The 19,877-nt window shown below is 37.4% G+C and overlaps 1 protein-coding gene across 2 annotated transcripts in view; it reads left to right on the plus strand.

Moving 5' to 3' along the window:
- The window catches only part of CTNNA3 (catenin alpha 3), a 1,573,809-nt gene that overhangs the window by 376,785 nt on the left and 1,177,147 nt on the right, over positions 1–19,877 (plus strand). For both annotated transcript variants that reach the window (XM_081824173.1, XM_081824174.1), the window contains one exon: positions 16,492–16,755. In XM_081824173.1, the coding sequence (XP_081680299.1) occupies positions 16,492–16,755 (264 nt within the window). The remainder of the gene's footprint in view (positions 1–16,491; positions 16,756–19,877) is intronic.

The following is a 19,877-nucleotide window of genomic DNA, read 5'->3' on the forward strand; positions in this document are numbered from 1 at the left end:
GGTTTTGTTGACTGTTTCTTTTGCTGTGCAAAAGCTTTTTATCTTGATGAAGTCCCAATAGTTCATTTTTGCCCTTGCTTCCCTTGCCTTTGGCGATGTCTCTAGGAAGAAGTTGCTGTGGCTGAGGTCAAAAAGGTTGCTGCCTGCATGGGAGAGAGAGAATCTTAAGCAGGCTCCACACTCAGTGCAGAACTGAACGTGGGGCTCGATCTCACAACCCTGAGATCATGACCTGATCCAAAATCAAGAGTTGAATGCTTAACTGAGTGAGCCACCCAGGTGTCCCATAAGTGAACATATATATTTTTTTGAGTATGTACTGAGGAGAGAGATTGCTGGGTCATTTGGTAACTCTATGACTGATATTTTGAGAAACTGCCTGGCTCTTTTCCAAAGTGGCTGCACCATTTTACAGTCCTAATAGAAATGTGTGAAAGTTCTGCTTTCTCCACATCCTTATCAATACTTGCTATTGTCTGTGTTTTGATCATGAACATCCTAGTGGGTAAAGTGTTGTTTCATTGTGGTTTTATTTGCATTTCCCTAATGGCTAATGATGTTGAACATTTTTCATGTACTTGTTGGCCATCAGCTTATCTTCTTTAGAAAAATGTTTATTTAGATCCTTTGCCCACTTTTTAAAAAAAGATTTTATTTACTTATTTGAGAGAGAGAGGAAGAGAGAGAGAGCGGGAGGGAGAAGGAGAGAGAATTTGAAGCAGACACCATGCTGAACTCAGAGCCAGATGCAAGACTGCCGCCAGGTCCTGACCTGAGCCGAAATCAAGAGTCAGATGCTTAATCGACTGAGCCACCCAGGTGCCCCCTCCTTTGCTTACTTTTTAATTGGATTGACTTTTTACTGTTGACTTTTTAATAGTTCTTTATATATTCTAGATGCAAAACCCTGATCACATATATGATTTGTAAAATTTTTCAACCATCCTGTGTGCTGTGCTTTCACTTTCTTGATGGTGTCCTTTTCCTTTTCTCTTCCTTATGATTTTCTTTTATAAAAATTTTATTTTACTTAAATTCAATTAATTAAGATACAGTGTATTATTAGTTTCAGAGGTAGAGTTCAGTGATTCATCAGTCTTATATAGTACCCAGTGCTCATTGCATCACGTGCCCTCCTTAATGTCTTGATGGTATCTTTTGATGCAAACAAGTTTTTAGTAGTTTTTATGATGTCCATCTTATATATTTTTCCTCTTATTGTTTGTGCTTTTTTCCCGGTCATATCTAAGAAACCAGTGTCTAATTCAAAGTCATGAGGACTTACTTCTATGTTTTCTTTTAAGAGTTTTATAGTTTTAGTTCTTACATTGGGAGTTAATTTTTGTGTATGGTATGAGGTAGAGGTCCAGCTTCCTTCTTTTGCATATAAATATCCAATTGTCCTAGTACTATTTGTTACAAAGATTATTCTTTCTCCATTGAGTTGTCTTGACACCCTTGTTGAAGATGAATTAACTGTAAATGTATGGGTTTATTTTTGGAGTTCCAGTTCTATTCCTGATCTATAAGACTATCCTTATGCCAGATTCATACTTTCTTGTAGCTTTTTAGTAAGTTTTGAAATTGCAAAGAGTGAATCTTTCAACTGTTTTTTTCTTTTTTTAATTTTTTGGTTTTCTGGGTCCCTTGCATATTCATATGAATTTTAGGTTCATCTTATCAATCTCTGCAAAAAACATGGCTGGCAATGCCTTTGATAGGAATTTCACTGGATTTATAGTTCAATATTGCCCTCATAATAATATTAAGTCTTCCAATATATGACATGGAAAGTCTTTCCATTTTTGTAAGTCTTCTCTAATTTCTTTAAATGATGTTTTCTTGATTAGCTCTAATAGCTTTTGTGTGTGTGTGTGTGTGTGTGTGTGTGTGTGAATTCTTTTGGGTTTTCAGTATACCAGATCATGTTACCTTCAAATAGAGATAGTTTTACATCTTACTTTCCAATCTGGATGCCTTTTACTTATTTGTCTTTCTTAAGTTAGCTGACTAGAACTTCTAGTACAATATTGAATAGAAATGAAAGAGGACGTTTTTGTCTTATTCCTGATCATAGAAAGCAGTTAGGCTTTCACCAGTAAGTATGATTTCAGCTGTGGAGTTTTCATAGATTCATCTTTTTTGACTGAAATTGAATGTTTCTGAGTGGGTATTCCTTACAAATTCAACAGTAAATAAAAATGGGAATGTAATTTCAACCCACACTGGGCGAACCTTGAGGGACATAGCTGGACAATTAGACCAAGGGTGATGCACTATCATTTTCCTTGTATGTTATGGTTTTAAAAGAGGTGATATTGATGTGAACTAGGTCTTCCTAGTAAGAGAATTTTTTTTCTATACTTAATATAGAAACAGTCCTACTTTTATTAACTTACCTTTTAGCCATCCATGTCTCATGCCTTTAAAAGTGCCATGAATTTGGGTAATGCTCAGAATTTAGTGTGAACTATAGTAACTGTAAATCATTTATGTGGCAATTTTTTATCTTGGGCTTGAATGACCATTGCTATAAATGTATAAGATATTTAATGATGTTTAACATCAAAGGTAGCCTTATGCTTCATTTGGATTATGGAAGCCTTTGTGATATATTCAATCATAAAATCATCTTGTAGGCAGTAAAGAAACCAAGAGGTTCTTGCTGACTCTGATATGCTATATGGAATTCATTTTTGAATGGTTTATTTGTGCATTAGAGGAAAACACCAACCTTCTGGGGGTTATCCACATTCCAGCATCTTGCATCTGTTGTATTTATGACAGAATCAAGGCAGAAAAAAAAGAGTATTTAGTCATCTGCTGATTCCATTTGGTGCTAAACACATACTTTTCTCTAGAGTGCAAGAATATTAATTTATTTTATGTACTAGGGTGGATTATAGCCATTCCTAGAGACATGAGTATTTAAATTGGCAAAAGCTAAACAGTGAATACTCTGCATGTAGATGATCCCTGCTTGGCATATGCCTTGAATAAGGTAAAATCTTTGTTAACTAGGGATGTGGATTTTTTTTTTTTTAAGATTTTATTTATTTATTTGACAGAGAGAGAGAACACAAGCAGGGGGAGTGGGAGAGGGAGAAGCAGGCTTCCCAAGGAGCAGGGAGCCCGATGCGGCGCTCGATCCCAGGACCCTGGGATCAGGACCTGAGCCGAAGGCAGATGCTTAACGACTGAGCCACCTAGGTGCCCCCAGGGATCTGGATTTTAAATACAAGTTACCTTCTATTAGGCAGGCATTCACAGTTGACCTTTCAACTATAGCCATTATGTTTTGAGTTCAGAAGCTTTATATAGCATTCTGATAAGCAAGAAATATGACCCAAGTAAATCTCACTAGTAAATCGGAAGATGTATAGGTAAACCTGTTCTAAAATCTGTTTCTGGAATGAGAGATAAAAGGGAGCAGAAAGTTTTATGCTGTTTCTCTGCCCTTTATCTATTTTTTCAGGAAACTAGACAGATTCCTGCTATTTTATCCCCCATGTGATAGGATAACTTTTTATATGTGTGATTATTAAGATGTTCAAATTGTTAATTTCAAATTTTTAATTTGGGTTGATGTTCATTAATTAAATATGTATTGAGTATCTTTCATGTTACTTCATGGGGCTTATATTCCATTGGAGTAAACAGAAAGCAGACATGATAAATAACTATGGTATAAAGTATACTAGTGATAAATAGTAAGAAGAAGATAAAGCAGGGAAAGGGAATATGGCATATCAAGAGTGAAATTGTTGGTGGAACTTTTAGATAGGGTGACAAGAGGAGATCTCACTCAAAAGTTGATTTTTGAGTAAAGACTAAAAGGAAGTGAGAGAGTGAGCCACAGACATGGATCTAGAAGGGTGCCAGCAACAGGATGGCCTAAGGTAGGGACATGCCTGGCTTTTTGGGGAAGCACCAAGGAGGTCCATGTGGCTGGATCAGAGTGAGCAAGGAGAGTTATAGGGATGAGGTCAGAGAGATATGTTGGATGGTTTGAGGAAAATAATGACATGATAACTTTCTAGAGGTTGATAAGAAGTCAAATTCTGGTAAAAGTGATAGAATTTACTGACAAACTGGATGTGAGATGAAAGAAAAGTAGAGGATGATGACAAGGTTTTTGGCCTGGACAACTGGAAGAACTGCCATTTACTGAACTGGTGAAGACTGGGAGTTGCAGGTTGAGAGGCTCTAACTATCAGGAGCTCAGATTTTGATATGTTTGAGATGCTAAGTGCCTTTAATGTCATATTTTTTGGTTCTCTTCTACGTCGTACATTTTCTTTTTTTAAGATTTTATTTATTTATTTGACAGAGCGAACACAAGCAGGGGGAGCAGCAGGCAGAGGGGAGGGAGAAGCAGGTTCCCTGTTGAGAAGGGAGCCCAACCTGGGGCTCCATCCCAGGACCCTGGCATCATGACCTGAGCTGAAGGCAGACGCTTAACTGAGCCACCCGGGTGCCCCTCCCTGGTGCATTTTCAAGATGCTCATCTGCCTGTGAAACATTTCTTAACCTACCCATGCTTTTTCTTAGAATTCCTATAGTAATCCCAATCTATTCCACCAGTTTTAGCCCCTTTTATTTAACATATTATTATTTAACAATTTCCAGAGAGCAGAGGACTTGAGTGGGTGCTCATTTTTACTTTGTATTTTCTCGTAGCTTTAGTTCAATTCCACTGTATCCACTTGATATCTCAGAGTACTCAAAACTTAACAAGATCATTAACCCAAGTTATTTGTTTCCTCAGTCAGTTGGATCTGATTATTGGTTAATGTAGGAACATTAATTTAACTTTCTGAAAAACATGTCAAATACAGGACATCTTTACCTTCATTCTGCTTAAAGTTTTGCTTCCTGCCAGGGAATATAGTTAGAAATCAGATATTTTCCAAAACATTCTGAGATATATAGAAGTAAGGACTGAACAACACACTTGCATATAATTGGTAAAAAACTGGTATCATTGGCTTTTTAAATGAGGGCTAGGCCAGAATACTGAAGAATAGTTCATAGGCAGATCTAGTTAGCCTATTTGGGAACACATTAAAGGAGAATATTTTTATTCTAGGATGACTATATCTTAGCTTTTTGTAGTTATGATTTCCTTTTCCAAAATTAGAATTTTTATCTCATGGAAAAGTAAATTATCTTATGGCAAGAACCCTCAGTGATTTTTGGTGTCTTTAAAGTGGTGAGAGATAGGGGCGCCTGGGTGTCTCAATCGCTTAAGTGGCCAACTGTTGATTTCGGCTCATGGCATGATCTCAGGGTCCTGGAATGGAGCTCTGTGTTGGGCTTTGCACTCAGTGGGGAGTCTGCTTAAGGATTCTCTCTTTCCCTCTCCCTCTGCCCCTCCCCCTGCTTATGCACATTCTCTCTCTCAAATAAATAAATAAATACATCTGAAAAAATAATGAAGTGGTGAGAGGTGTCCTTAATTCATTGGTCACTCTGTGCCAGCTCCCCTGTCAGGCCTAGGGGGTGAAAGAGGTAAGGCATAGTTCTGACCCCAATAGGAACTCATAATTTGGTGAGAACCACAGATGTGTTGATGAATAACTCTAGCAAATGGTAATTGTTTAATATATGCTAGATTAGTGCCATGTAAGCCTATTGGAGCACATGAGTACATCTGTGGGTGACAGAACATGCGAATCCAAGATATCTTGAGGGATGAGTAGACATTTCCCAAGAGATGTGAGGGGAGACTGGAACATAGCTCAAGGCACTTGTAGAACCTTATGTGACTCTGTGTGGCTACAGCAAGGGGTGCCTGTGAGATAAGTGGTAGGAAGTGAAGCTAGAGAGAGAAGCTGAAGTCAGATCATCCTTGTCTACAATAAAAAAAATATGAGTTTTATTTTGTTTGGATTAACAGTCACTTGAAAATTTTAAATTGGGGATTGGTGATCATATTTGAATTTTGGAGGGATTCGTCTGATGATATTATAAAGAAAAGATTGTATTAGTCAAAAGTTTTGTCTCTGATTTCTTCTTTCCTCTTTCTATTCACAACCACTTCCTTAGTTATCCCTAATCATTCCTCCTCTAGATTAGTCCTAGTAGTGTGGACAAGAACAAGGGTACATACTGGAGAAATATTTAATGAATAGAATAATAGACCTTATCTAATGGTGGGAATGAAGGAATGGAAGTGTCAAGGATATTCCTCAGATTTCTTGTTAGCTAGATATTGAGGCCAGTGAGTCTGAGAATGTTGGAGGAGAAACATTAGTTGGGGGGAAGTGTAAGAAAAAACAATGTGTTCAATTTCCCATATGTTTAATTTTGAGACTCAACCTGAGTTATGTATCTGGAGCCCAGAAGAGAGGTAAATACTATCGAATAATGTCAACTTAAATTTAGTATTCACTGTCATCTAAGAAGATAAGGGAGAAATGTTTTAAGGAGGGGATATGGCTAATAGTTTGCTGTACAGAGAGTAGTCAGTAAGAAAATGCTGGAAAAATGTTTGACAAATAATTTAACCTCATTTTACCTTCTAAGGTAGGAATTATTATTCCCATTTTGTAGCTGAAGTAAGGTTAATTATTCTATTCAAAATCTCCTGCTATTGGAATGTTTTTGTGTTGGGATTCTAACCCCAAAGCTCATGCTGTTTCTATCATAATGAGACCGACTTCCTGCCCTGGAGTGGCTCAGCATCTTCCTCACTCCCCTTCACTTATTGTAGGCTCCTCAGGCCCAGGGACATGCATTATCTCTTTCCAGTCTCTTCCAAGGTCAGGTACACATATGGTATGAATATAAAACATGGAGAGTGCACTCATGGGCTAACACAAACATCTGTGCTCATACTTTAGAGCAGAGGTCAGGACTTCTTTTTGTTTGGCCAGTTTGGATTGAATGTTTTTAAACGGGGCAAGTATTCTATAGTGTGTGAGTGCCTCACCACTCCCTATGGATTAACATTTGGCCTATTCATGCTTCCTGCTTCGAATAAATATCTGAGCTTATAACTTTAGGAACATCTGAGTTTATAGCCCTATCTTTAGCCTTAGCTTTAAAGTCACACCTTAAAGCAGGTGTTTTCAAGCTTGTTGAATTAACTAAAATCCAAACAGTTATTTTTCCCCCTCTGGGAAAAGCAACCATTAAGCTATCATTACTAAGATGCTATATTTAGAATGTTTCCTTTATCAAAGGTAGATTGAAGTGGTTAAGATGATATTTTCTCTCTTTCTCCATTATGTCTGACTTATATATATTTTTTTAAAGATTTTATTTATTTATTTATCTGAGAGAGAGAGAGAGAGCACAAGAGGGGGGAGCGGGAGAGGGAGAAGCAGACTCCCTGCCAAGCAGGGAGCCCGATGCGGGACTCGATCCAGGGACTCCAGGATCATGACCTGAGCCGAAGGCAGTCGCTTAACCAACTGAGCCACCCAGGCGCCCAGTCTGACTTATATTTTTGAGCAATCTAAATGACCTTATGGATCACACTTTAATTTCTATTGTTATAGTTTTGGCCTGAGGGTTTTTTTGTTTTTTTTTTTTAAATCAGTGTTGTACTGAAACTGAATTAAAGAATGTGTTTCTAATCTGAGTTGTATTGCATATGATAATTATTCATCAGGAAGATATGCCTGAAATATGTATTCTCTGTTGGGCCACCACAGAACTGTAGGGCTGTAGGAATGTCCTTTGACAGACATTGGGAGCAGATGATGAAACTACTGACAACAATTTAAAACAGTGTTGGGTAGAAGGAAAAATAAGATGAAAACAGAGAGGGAGGCAAACCATAGGAGATGACTAACTTGAGGAAACAAACTGAGGGTTGCTGGAGGTGGGTGGGGGGATAGGGTAACTGGGTGATGGGCATTAAGGAGGGCACTTGGGTATTATATGCAACTGATAAATCACAAATTCTACCCCTGAAACTAATAATACAGTATATGTTAACTAAATTTAATTTAAATAATAATAAAAAAAGTGTTAAGACAGAAGCCAGTCCTGGATCCTATTCATAGCTGAGCCATTAAATGACAAATGACTAGAGCATGTTTGCGTGTAGGAAGCATTATAGCTGTTTGGTAAATGCAATCATCACCACCACTTTTTATTAATCTTGTGTGCCTTTGGACAAATGTCCTTTTCCTTTTTTTAACATTTAGGGATAATAACACTTTTTTTCTCATGGAATTCTTTACGAGAAGATAACTAGAAATTTATTAAATGGGATAAACCACTACATGAGTGTAAGGCATTATTAATTAGGTATTTGGATCAACATCCCTGGGCTTGAATTCCATTTGTACTAAGTTATGCTATGTTGGGAAAATGGTGGTCTATTTCTCACGAGTGAGTCACAGAAACTTAAATAGGAAGAAATTGGTAAGGAAAATTATATTTTTGATCTTTGGCTAGGTGTTAAAATCCAGTTTAACTCTCATAGATGTTAATAAATCTGTACTTTAGAGGAAAAGTTTTCTGACATAGATATTTGGATCTTGTTAGATTAAGTGATGAAATATACACACAAATGAAAGGGAAATGTGAAGTACAACTGGATTTTGTTTAGCTCATTTTTCTGCTTTCCTCTTTACTCCTTTTACTTTAATCATATGGTAGATGACTTTAGATACAATTTATTTTTTAGATATAAAATTGAGGCAAATAATAGATGTAATATATAGTGTATTTCAGATAGATAGAAAATTAACATAGTGCATTTCTGAACTTTATATATATGTTTTCTTGACTGACATAGTGGCCTGCATTAGAATTAAATAATAATGTTTTCCTAGGAGTTATCTTGGAGTTATTAATATTCACTTTTGTGTATTTCATCTACCCAAGGTATCCGTTAAAGGCCCAGAATACATACCTTGGGGGATATCTTAATGCTATTATTATATGGTTTCTCAGTTTTCTATTTGAATTTGAAGAATTCTTTTATTTTCTCCTTTATTGTATTTGTCCTATTAATATAAGATGGAAAACGAGAAATAAGAATAGAAAAGCAGTGTAAAGTCCTCTTTCTGTTGCTTAATAATGTTTTGATTGTAAAATCTTGCATTTTTGCAAACTTTATTTTTTTTTAACTTTATTATCTCTGTATTCTACTCTTATTTTACCATCTTATATCCTCAGTTCTGTTAAGGCTAAGTATTCCACTTCCTAATTTATGTTGGAGAAAAACATTTAAATTAGCAGGTGTTTGTACTATTTTGTTTTCTGATAGAACACGAAGCTGCCTAGTGACCAGTGAAGCAGTTAGCAGGCAGCATCTTGGCAGAGGGAAGACCAGGGATAGAAGCCAGCTAAGAATGGAATCCAAATAGCAAAGTATCCATGGGCTCTTCTGCTGCACGTCTTCTTAGTCTTAAGAAAACAAAAATGTTCTTCATAAGCCTTCCCTCCCCTACCAGAGTGGTTTTTTTCAGTTCCAGAAACTTCATTTAAACACCTGGAAGAGAAACTCAATAATTTGCATGTAGTTCTTCTTTGTTGAGCAGAGTATCTCCTGAGCTATTCCACTTGGGCAGGGATGTAGCTTAGTAAGGAAGTTTTCTCTGATCCTCTGAAATGAGGGTTCAAGGGTGCATGGAATCAATTGCTATGAAAATCCTTTATCTTTGCCTTTCCAATGGCCAGGGTTTGGGACCTTTTCTTATTTTTATTTTTCAAACATTTAGACTTTTTTTTCTTTTTTAATAAAAGCCCTCAAGGTGGGTAGAAGGTGTTAGCAAATGGACTGCATATTATCCAGTTTGCTCATCCTTCCCTTAATATCATGGGAAATGCTATAACAGGGCAAGTCCATAGCTTATTTATATCAGTGTTCTTTGCCAAGAGAAGTCACAAACTGAATGTTTGCTTGGCTTTACTAATATTTTTGTTTTGCTTGATTTTATTGAAATGTTTTAATTGAAGTATAAGATACATTCAGAAATATGCATACCTTGTGAGCTTACAGTTCAGTGAATTTTTCCAAGCTAAACACTCCCATATAACCAGCACTCTGAACAAGAAGAAGAGGTGCACCTGGGTCGCTCAGTAGGTTAAGCGTCTGCCTTTGGCTCAGATCATGATCCAGGAGTCCTGGGATTGAGCCCTGCATCGAGGCCCACCTTGAGCCCTGCATCGGGCTCCCTGCTCAGTGGGGAGTCTGTTTCTCCCTCTCACTCTCCCTCTGTGCTCTCTCTCTCTCAAATAAATAAATAAAATCATAAAAAAAGAAAAGAACAAGAAAAAGAAAATTACCAGAATCCAAAAGGATCCCTATGCCCTTTCCAATCTCTAATTACTTTTCAAGAGTAACTAATATTCTGATTTCTAAGAACATAGATTAGTTTAGCCTGAGTTTGAATTTTATATAGATGGCATCAGACAATATGCACTCTTTTCTTGTATCTTTTTAATTCCATATTTCATATTGTTACATGTAGCTGTATTTTGTTCATTCTCATTACTTTGGGTTGTTTCCAGTTGGGGCTATTATGAAGAATGCTTCTAGGAACACTTTTGCATGTCTTTTAAAGAACATATGAACATATTTCTATATGTGTATATCCTCTCCTACGAGTGGAATAGCTGGGTCATGAGGTATATATATGTTCAGCATTAGTAGGTACAGTTTTCCAAAGTAGTTGTACCAATGGCTTCACTAAAATTTAATGTAAAGATAGGTATAGTTTAATTTTACTTTTTAGCTTCCTATGACATTGTGATGCATAAACTTGTTTAAGCTCTCTGGATTATGTATATTTTCCACAAAATTTATTTCTTGGAGGAATTATATACACAGTTTCTTACCCCTTCTGAATTTAACATCCTATTATTTATTTCTTATTTATTTGTCCACTTGTTTCTTAAAAAATGTGTTATGCTCATAATATGTGCCATATACTAATAGATAATGAGATACAAAATAAGTAAGCTATAATGCTTGCATTTGAGGGAATTATAATGAAGTGAGGGAGACAACACAATGAACAGATATATTTTTAATTTATTTCACTCAAATATAAAAAGTTACTTCCTCTATTTTTTCTAGATTTAGTAAAGAAGTCTATTAATAACTTGTCAAATTCATTCATAAAAAAATTCATTCATGATTTCTGGATTTTTTTTAATCATGTGTCCTCCAATATTAATTTTCTTTTTGCAAGGTGAACAGATCCCATATTTTTAACACCTTGATACAGAAGTCATCCTGCCTTTTCCAATTGCTTTACAAAAACTACTTTAATTATTTTTTTCTTCAAGTATGATGACTATAATTATCCATAGTAATTCAGGTTTTAAGCTTCATGGTGTGTGTGTGGTTTTTGCTTTTTTTTTTCCTTTCCTTTTCTTTTCTTTCTTTCTTTCTTTTCTTTCTTTCTTTCTTTTTCTCTTTCTTTCTTTCCTTTCCTCTTTCTTTCTTTCTTTCTCTCTCTCTCTCTCTCTCTCTTTCTTTCTTTTTTGAGAGTTCAGTATTTTCTGATATCTTTCTTGGTGATTTACAATATATATTTGGCCTTCTGGACTAACACATACAATTATCAGGTTTACTTCCTCAAGAAACAATTTATGATTACTCCCAGCTTCTCCATATTATAACATTCATCCTGGGTGAAGACCCTGTAACATTTGCATCCATGATTTTACCTCCCAATTATGAGCTGGTGACTCATAGATCTCTATTTCTAGCCTAGACTCTCTGAATTCTAGGTTCATGTATATTTTCATTTGGATATTATGCTGGCATCTCACATTTAGCAGATGACAAAATGTATTTCATCTTTATTTTCCAAACAAATTATTCATTCTGTATTCCCCATCTCGGTGAATGCATCACAATATGTACACATTGTGCTGAAAAAGTTTTCTAGACGCTTTTAAATACCTCCTCTCCCCTCCCGCATCTAAATATTACAAAGTCTTACCATTTTTACCTTCTGAATTTTCTTGGATCCATCCTGCTACTACCTAGCAATAGTGTTCAGTGTTCAGGCACTTACTGTCTCTTGTCTGGATTATTGCCCACTCTCCTGAATGCAGTTCCATTCTCTCTAATCAACTGAAAGTTCACTGCTGGAGTGATCTTTGAAAATACACATCTGAGCTTGTTGCTCTTGCAGTTCTTTAGCGTGGCATGGGAGGAATCTCCCGCTTACCTTTCTAGCTGGATTCACCACCATTCCTGCTCAGGTTTCCTGTACTTGTCATGACACCTACAGTCGCCTGCATGCTCCTTGCTCTCTCATGCCTCAGGCCTTTGCACATGCTGTTTTCTTTACTCGTTGTTCTGTTCTACACATTGATAACTTCTACTTACTGTTTACAAGTTACCTCTGATAAATTTTCTTCGATCCCCTCAAGCTGAGGGACTTTCCTCTATGCTATGAATAACTCTATTTTAGCTCCCAAATAAATTTGTCTCCCCTTCTGATCTATAAATTCTTTATCTTTGCATTCTTTTTTTTTTTAAAGATTTATTTATTTATTTTAGAGAGAGAGAATGTGTGCACGAACAGGGGGAGGGGCAGAGAGAGAATCTCAAGCAGGCTCCTGGCTGTGTGGAGCTGACAACAGGGCTCTATCTCATGACCCTGAGGTCACAACCTGGGCTGAAACCAAGTCAGACGCTTAACGGACTGAGCCACCCAGGTGCCCTTTTATCTTTGCATTCTTAACATTAGTACACTGCCTTATCTATAGGGGGGCTCAACAATATTTATTGAATGAATGGTTGAATTAATTAACTGATAGCTTAGAGCCCTCCATTTTTATACTTTGTGATCTTTAAAATCCCTAAATATATTTTGTTCTCTTGCCAGGGTTAAAACTCATATGTTGCTTCTCTACCCACTTGCACAGACTTGTAAGGTCTTTTTTAATCCCATCTGTGTGTTTCTGCATCAGCTGGAAGCATTTAATGTCTCCTAAACTTGGAAATCTCATGTGAGTTTTTTCTTCTGGAGCAATTTAAAAAAAGATATTAAAAAAGTATCAATTTCCAAGGAGTTGAAGTTTTTAGACTTCTCTGTCCAGAGAAATCCCTAACTGACCCTATCATTTAATTCCTATTTTGACCTGATTTAAAATTTTAGGATAAATCAACAGCCTAGTTGATTTGAACCCATGATATCATCAGTTAAAACAAAATAAAATAACCACAGTCACCACCACAACCTTTGGTTTCAAAGGATGGCATTCATTAGTTCCCCTTTTATCTGTGTGCCTATTTCCTACATTAAATTTATCCTTTGGGATGTCCTTCAGGAGAAATGGTCTTGCCTTCTCAATTTCCTTTACTTAAACTCGTAATGTGCCTCTCTTTCCCCCACCTGCTGCCATAATATGTTATTTTTGTTATATTCACTGACTCTGTCCTTTCTCACAGATTTATCAGCTTGCTTTTTGGGGTATCAGTGGCATTAAGGTTTTGGTAATTGCCTTGGGCAGAGATAAAAAGCATAGGCTCAAAATCCAAAATATATTAGAATTTTTTAAAAAAGATTTTATTTATTTATTTGAGAGAGAGAGTGAGCCAGAGCAAGCGAGAGAGAGCATGAGGACTCTGTGATCATGACCTGAGCCGAAAGCAGACGCTTAACTGATTGAGCTATCCAGGAGCCCCTAGAATTTTTTTTTAAATTCCAAAGTTCCTACAGCATTAAAGTTACCACAATTAACAGTGAGATATACATAGCCATCATCAGAGTAAAAGAATTAATACTTTAAACCTTATCTTTCTTTGTAGTAATGTATGTTCACAAAATTTTACCTTTCAGAAACTACCTAAACATTGACCTTGCCATTCTAAATTGAGCAGTATAATGCACAGGTCACTTCAGAGGGTATTATGTAATTAGTTTTGATTATACTCTATTATGCAGAGAATTTTCTTCAGCTCCTTCTGAATATTTATACTTTTTATCATTATACCTCTGAGAAGTGTGCATCCTATCTAAACATTCGATTATTTTTCCTCCAGATCACACTGAGATAAATATAGGTAGTGCTATAAAATTGTGGGAAATATGAAAATCACTAAGAGCATCACAGGACAAAAACAGTACACCAAGTTTGATAAATTTTAGGAAGACTATTTTAGGAATATTTTAGGAAGAATAATTTTGTACTCTTTCCATAGTTCTCTACTGTTTTTCAAGTACATTCCATTTCTGATATAGTACTTACTCAATCTCATGAGAGCATTGGGAGAAGTATCATTACTCCATTTTTACAGATGGAAAAACATTCACTGAAAGAGTAGAAGGCTTACCCTGATCACAGTGCTAATGACAGAGCTGGAACTAGAACCTAGACCAGAAATATAAGGGGGAAATCATAGCAAGCCAAGAAAACTACAAAGTGTCTTGTCTTGGGTAATTAGTGAGTACAAATAGTGGGTTGACAGCTACTTCTAACCGTCCTCCCTACATCTTGTAAAGAAGTTAATCTCCCCTAAAGCCTGCATGAAGTCACAGACAGCCTTTATTTTCAGAAAGGAAGGAACTAAAAATATAGTAGCACAGCCATTTATTAACCTCAGGCAACATTATCCGGAGGTAGCAGAGTCTTATGAAAAATGCATGGGATTTGCAATCAGAAGACTTAGGTTTAGATCTCAGTTATTTTGCCAGTTTCTTAATCTCCTTACACTAAATACCTTTTTAGTTAAAATGGGGCTAATAACACCAGCCTTATTGCCTCAGAGGGTGTTGTGATGATCAATAAGATACTATCTAGAAGCACTTTATAAGCTATGTCATTGTATAAGTACAAGTCCTTGTCCCTGTATAGTAGCAAATAAAGGAAATCCTTCCTGTGTAGGAAAGACTATAACATAGTTGTTAACATAATGGGTTAGCAGTTGTACTGACTTGGGTTCCCTTCTAGCTCTGTAACTTGGCTCGGGAACTTAGTCTTTCTAAACCTCAGTTTTCTTACCTTTAAAATGGAGGGGGGATAATATCTTTCATGAGGTTTTATAAAGATTATATAAGATATTGTATGTGGAATAGCGAAGCTATTGTTAAGCTCTCTTGAATTAGTTTTCTTTAAGATGAACTTTTAATTTATATTAATAATTTTAGATCTCCAGAAAAGTTGTAAAGATAGTACAGAGAAATCTCATCTACCTTTCTTCTGGTTTCCTCTGTTGTTAATATCTTACATTTACCACTTAATGAACAAACAAGCATTGATGAATTACTATTAACTAAACTTAACTGGTTTTATTTGGACTTCACCAATTTTTCTATGAATGCCTTCTTTCTGTTCCAGGATCCAATCCAGGGTACCACATTGCATTTAGTTGTCATGTCTCCCCTATCTCCTTTGGTCTGTGACAGTTTATCAGTTTCCTTCTTTTTCATGACCTTAACAGTCTTGACGAATATTGTCCAGGTATCATGTAGGATGTTTCCCAATCTGGTTTTGCTTGTTGTTTTTCTCATGATTAGATTGGGGTTGTGGACTTCTGGAGAGAATAGCAGAGAGGTGAAGTGCTATTCTTGTCACAATGTGTCAAGAGCTACATGATACCCACGTGACATCACTGATGATGTTAACTTTTATCACTTGGTTAATGTAGTGTTTGCCAGGTTTTTCCATGGTATTTTGAGCTAGTTTTGATCAGTTATCACTTATATCAGACTTTCTCTTCCCTGTCTTCCCACTGTTTGGAATGCTTTTCATTTATATTTACTGCAAATGTCATATTCAGAAATATCTTTTCTGACCACCCAAGCTAAAGCAATCTCTATGACATTTCACTTTTGTGTTTTCTTCACAGCATTTATCATTGCCTGAAATTGTCTTGTGTATTTGTTTACCTAGTTTATTGTTTGTTGATAGTCCCCCACCCCCTCAAACAAGAACATAAGCTTCAGGAGAACAGGATCCTTGTAGGATTGTTCACATCTGTACACTTGGCGTCTAGCACAGGGCTAGCATATGCTAAGTGCTCAATAACTATTTTTTGAATAAATGTCAAAGAAAGAAAGATCCAGTATTAAATTATTAGTAAGTATTTCTCAAAAAGATTGGAAAATAGCTGAATGGTAGAAGGTTCAATTTAATATTCTTAACTGAATTGGTTTAGTTTTAATGAAAAGGTTAAATGCAATCATAAGCATCTATGGAAATAGGTAATCAACATCCTTGTAATTCAGGCTCTATTATAATGTACTTAATAATGTGAATGTCAGAGTATTTTTCTGACTTATAAGCAAGATATGACGGACAAATGTAAGATCTCCTTAGTTATTACACATCTGCACCTTTGTGACCTTTTTTTGCTAATTGGCTCAGCTTTCCTATTGTAGAACTTTTTAACAGTATCAGAAGGAGTGTAGAAATAATTGATGCCCTTGCTTTTAACTTATACCTGACTTCTTAGCATCTATTATCTTTTCATTTATATTGACAGAAAAATGGAGCTTTTTTGTATAAATCTTTTTTTTATAACTCATAGTAAGAAAGCTCTTTTCTTATGTGTTTCTTTAGGACTTAAAATCTCCAAATCAGAGGGATGAAATCGCAGGGGCCCGGGCCTCACTGAAGGAGAACTCCCCCCTCTTGCATTCAATTTGCTCAGCTTGTTTGGAACATTCTGATGTTGCTTCCCTCAAAGCCAGCAAGGACACAGTTTGTGAAGAAATTCACAATGCCCTCAATGTAATTTCAAATGCTTCACAAGGCATCCAGAATATGCTTGCCCCACCAGAATCTAAGGCAGCAACACTGGGAAGTGCCCTTGATGAGCTTGAGGTAAGTAGAGAGAAAGGTAAAATGTGATTTTCTGTGTCTCAATAGGAAAATAAACAGATGTGGGTTTTCAGATTTTTCAGATCAGAGTTTAGAGTATGAGTAAATAAAAATTCAGTTACTTAATGAGTCTCCATCATTGCCTTGTGCCTTCCAATGAATTGATTAGCGGGAAAATATTCTATCAGTAGACTTCTGGCTCCTTTACATTTCTTCTAAGGAAGTCAGTGAATTTAAAGTGGGATTGTTGATTAGATTGAAATGATGATTTTAGCCTACATCGATCAATTTATGAAATGTAGGATTTATCCATTCCACAAATGTTGTGGAAAATAATCAGACCGGTGAGAAACCAAGTGACACTTGGAGAAGTAGGAGAACTGGGAGAACTCAGGTTTATTTTACACGGGCGGACCCAGATGAGGTCCCTGACCTGTGGAATTCCTTTCTGAAATTCCTGGGAGGTGATCAAACTCCCCTTCCACTCAGAGGAGCAGGACCTGACTAAGAATTGTCGTCCCTGGAGGCTTACTGAGTCTGGACGAACTGCCAGGCAAGTTGGTCCACTTCTCCTTGGAATCCAGCTAGGGCAAGACTGCCTGGAGGGTTGGAACTCTGGGGTGAAGGAGGACCCAGAATACTGTCAGGTGGTGCCCCACTCAGTGGGTTCCGAGTTCCTTCCTGCTCCAGTGCAGTCTGAGCCACCAGTTGGTGGCTCAAGGGGCCAGAACGGTTTGAATCTCGCTGGGGCCTCCAGAAATGTGGAAAATAATGAGACCGGCAAGAAACCAAGTGACACTCAGAGAAGTAGGAGAACTCAGGTTTATTTTATGCCGGTGGACCCAGATGAGCTCCTGCTCAAATTTTGGGCCCTGGGCAGCGGGGTTACAGGGTTTTTATACGGGGTGCAGGGGGTCAGGTTCCAAGGGCCATGCTGGCTGCTGGTAGGTAGGTTTAAACCGGGGGAATGGGGGCTGCTTTAGGCGGGAACAGTAGTGCCGGGACCCTGTGTCAGGAAGCCTGTTTACAGAAGCAGAAACGGCTGGTTATCTCTTCCTCCCAGTGGGACTTCTGGTTATCTCTAGCTCTTTCTATCTACTGGGGCCTGCTCTCCCTGGGCCTGCTCTGGGTAATTTTCCTCTTCACAAATACTTATCATTGGCTCTGTTTTTTGTGCTTGGGATAAAATTGAGCCCTGCCCCCATGAAGCTTATGTTCTAACAGAGGAATATAGGCAAAAAACAAAAACAATGAACATTGTAGATAAGTAAATTGTATAGAATGTTACACTGAGAAAGCAAGATGACTTGGACGCTTGAAAGAGATTAGATAATTGGGCAGATGGAGATCTAGAATGAAGGTTTGAAAGCATGTCCTGTTGTTTAAGGGATAGCACAGAAGCCAGGATGCCTAAGTGGGGAGAGTAAGGGGATGAGTCAGAGCTGAACTGAGGAGACCCAAAGGGGCCAGGTTATGGAGGATTCTGTGGGCTTTTAGGGGCTCTGGCTTTTACTTCAATTTAAATGGGACCCATTCTTAGGTTTTAAGCAGAGTTATCACACTTGAGTCTTAAAAGGACAATATTGGCTGCCTGTAGAGTATAGACTGAAGGGGAACAAAGGGAGACGCTGACAAACCAGGCAGAAAGCTATTACAGTAATATAGGTCCCATCCTTATATTTTATGTGCATCATCTCATTCAACCTCACACTTTAGTTTGGACCAGGGTGGCATCAGTGAATATAAGGCTAAATTTTGGAGGTGAAGCCAACTGGATTTGACAGAACGGATGTGGGATTTGAGAGAAAGGGAGGAGTCATGGCTGATCTTGCAGGCTGGGTCATCCAAAAGCACACACTGAACAGTTTGGGATATAAAGCGTTGTTAGGAATTAATATGTGTGAAGGGAAGAGGGAGGGAGCATGATTGAGCTGAAGAAGTCTACCTGTGAGCCAGACCCACAAAACCTAGACCAGTCAGCAGGGAGCTCTAGAAGGAGGAGTGCCCTCTAGTGTACTTTGTCAGTCAGAAATAGCCAGGCTTTTTTTTTGCCTCGGTCAGTCACTGGATGCAGGTCACCCTGCCCTGGGAAGGCTAAGTATGACATCCAGGCACAGGGAAGAGGGAGCAGTCCCTTGCAACTGAGGCAGACCCTGTAGGAAATAACCGCTGCAGGCCATCTGCTGGCCTCACTCCCCACAGCTGAGCAGTAAGTCCTACTTGGAAAGGAAATATGGATAGTACATCTCTGTGTCTACCAGAGATAATGACAAGGTTTTGTGTTTTTGTTTTTTGGGTTTTTTTCTTCTTTAGCAACTGGATGGATAGAGTTTTCATCAACCTTGATAGGGAACACTGTGGGTGAAGCCAGTTTTGAGAGGAAGATCAGAAATTCAATTTTCAACATGTTGAGTTAGAGATATTTCTCAGACATTCAAGTTTGATGTCAAAGATAATTAGCTATACAAGTCAGACATGTAGCTGTTTAGTGGGAGACAACATAGTGTAGTGCTTAAAGATAAGGGTTTTAGATCTCTTTATGCCAAGGTTCCTATCTCAGCTGTGGCACTTTTTAGGAAAGTTATTTATTTATTTATTTGTTTATTTATTTTTAAAGATTTTATTTATTTATCTGACAGAGAGAGACACAACGAGAGAGGGAATACAAGCAGGGGGGAGTGGGAGAGGGAGAAGCAGGCTTCCTGTGGAGCAGGGCGCCCGATGTGGGGCTCGATCCCAGGACCTTGGGATCATGACCTGAGCCGAAGGCAGACGCTCAATGACTGAGCCACCCAGGTGCCCCAGGAAAGTTATTTAATTCTCAGTTTTCTCACCTCTAAAATGGGAAGAATAATAGGGCCCACATCATAGTGTTGTCAGAATCAGTGAACTAATAATACAGGTAAAATGCTTAGAACAGTGACTGGCACATAATAAGTGCTCAGTAAATTTTAGCTCTCCTTATCATTAGTGGAGATGACTATTTGGAGGCAAATTCTTCCCTAATGAAATCAATGCAATTAAAATTACTAAAGTATTACTAGTAACTTAAAAAATAAACACATGTAATTCCTGTATTGTTCGTAACATTATTACTTTCATGATAAACTTATGAAAATCTAATT

This window comes from Leptonychotes weddellii, chromosome 6, assembly GCF_054177405.1.
Source record: "Leptonychotes weddellii isolate Sample4059 chromosome 6, ASM5417740v2, whole genome shotgun sequence".
Taxonomy (NCBI): domain Eukaryota; kingdom Metazoa; phylum Chordata; class Mammalia; order Carnivora; family Phocidae; genus Leptonychotes; species Leptonychotes weddellii.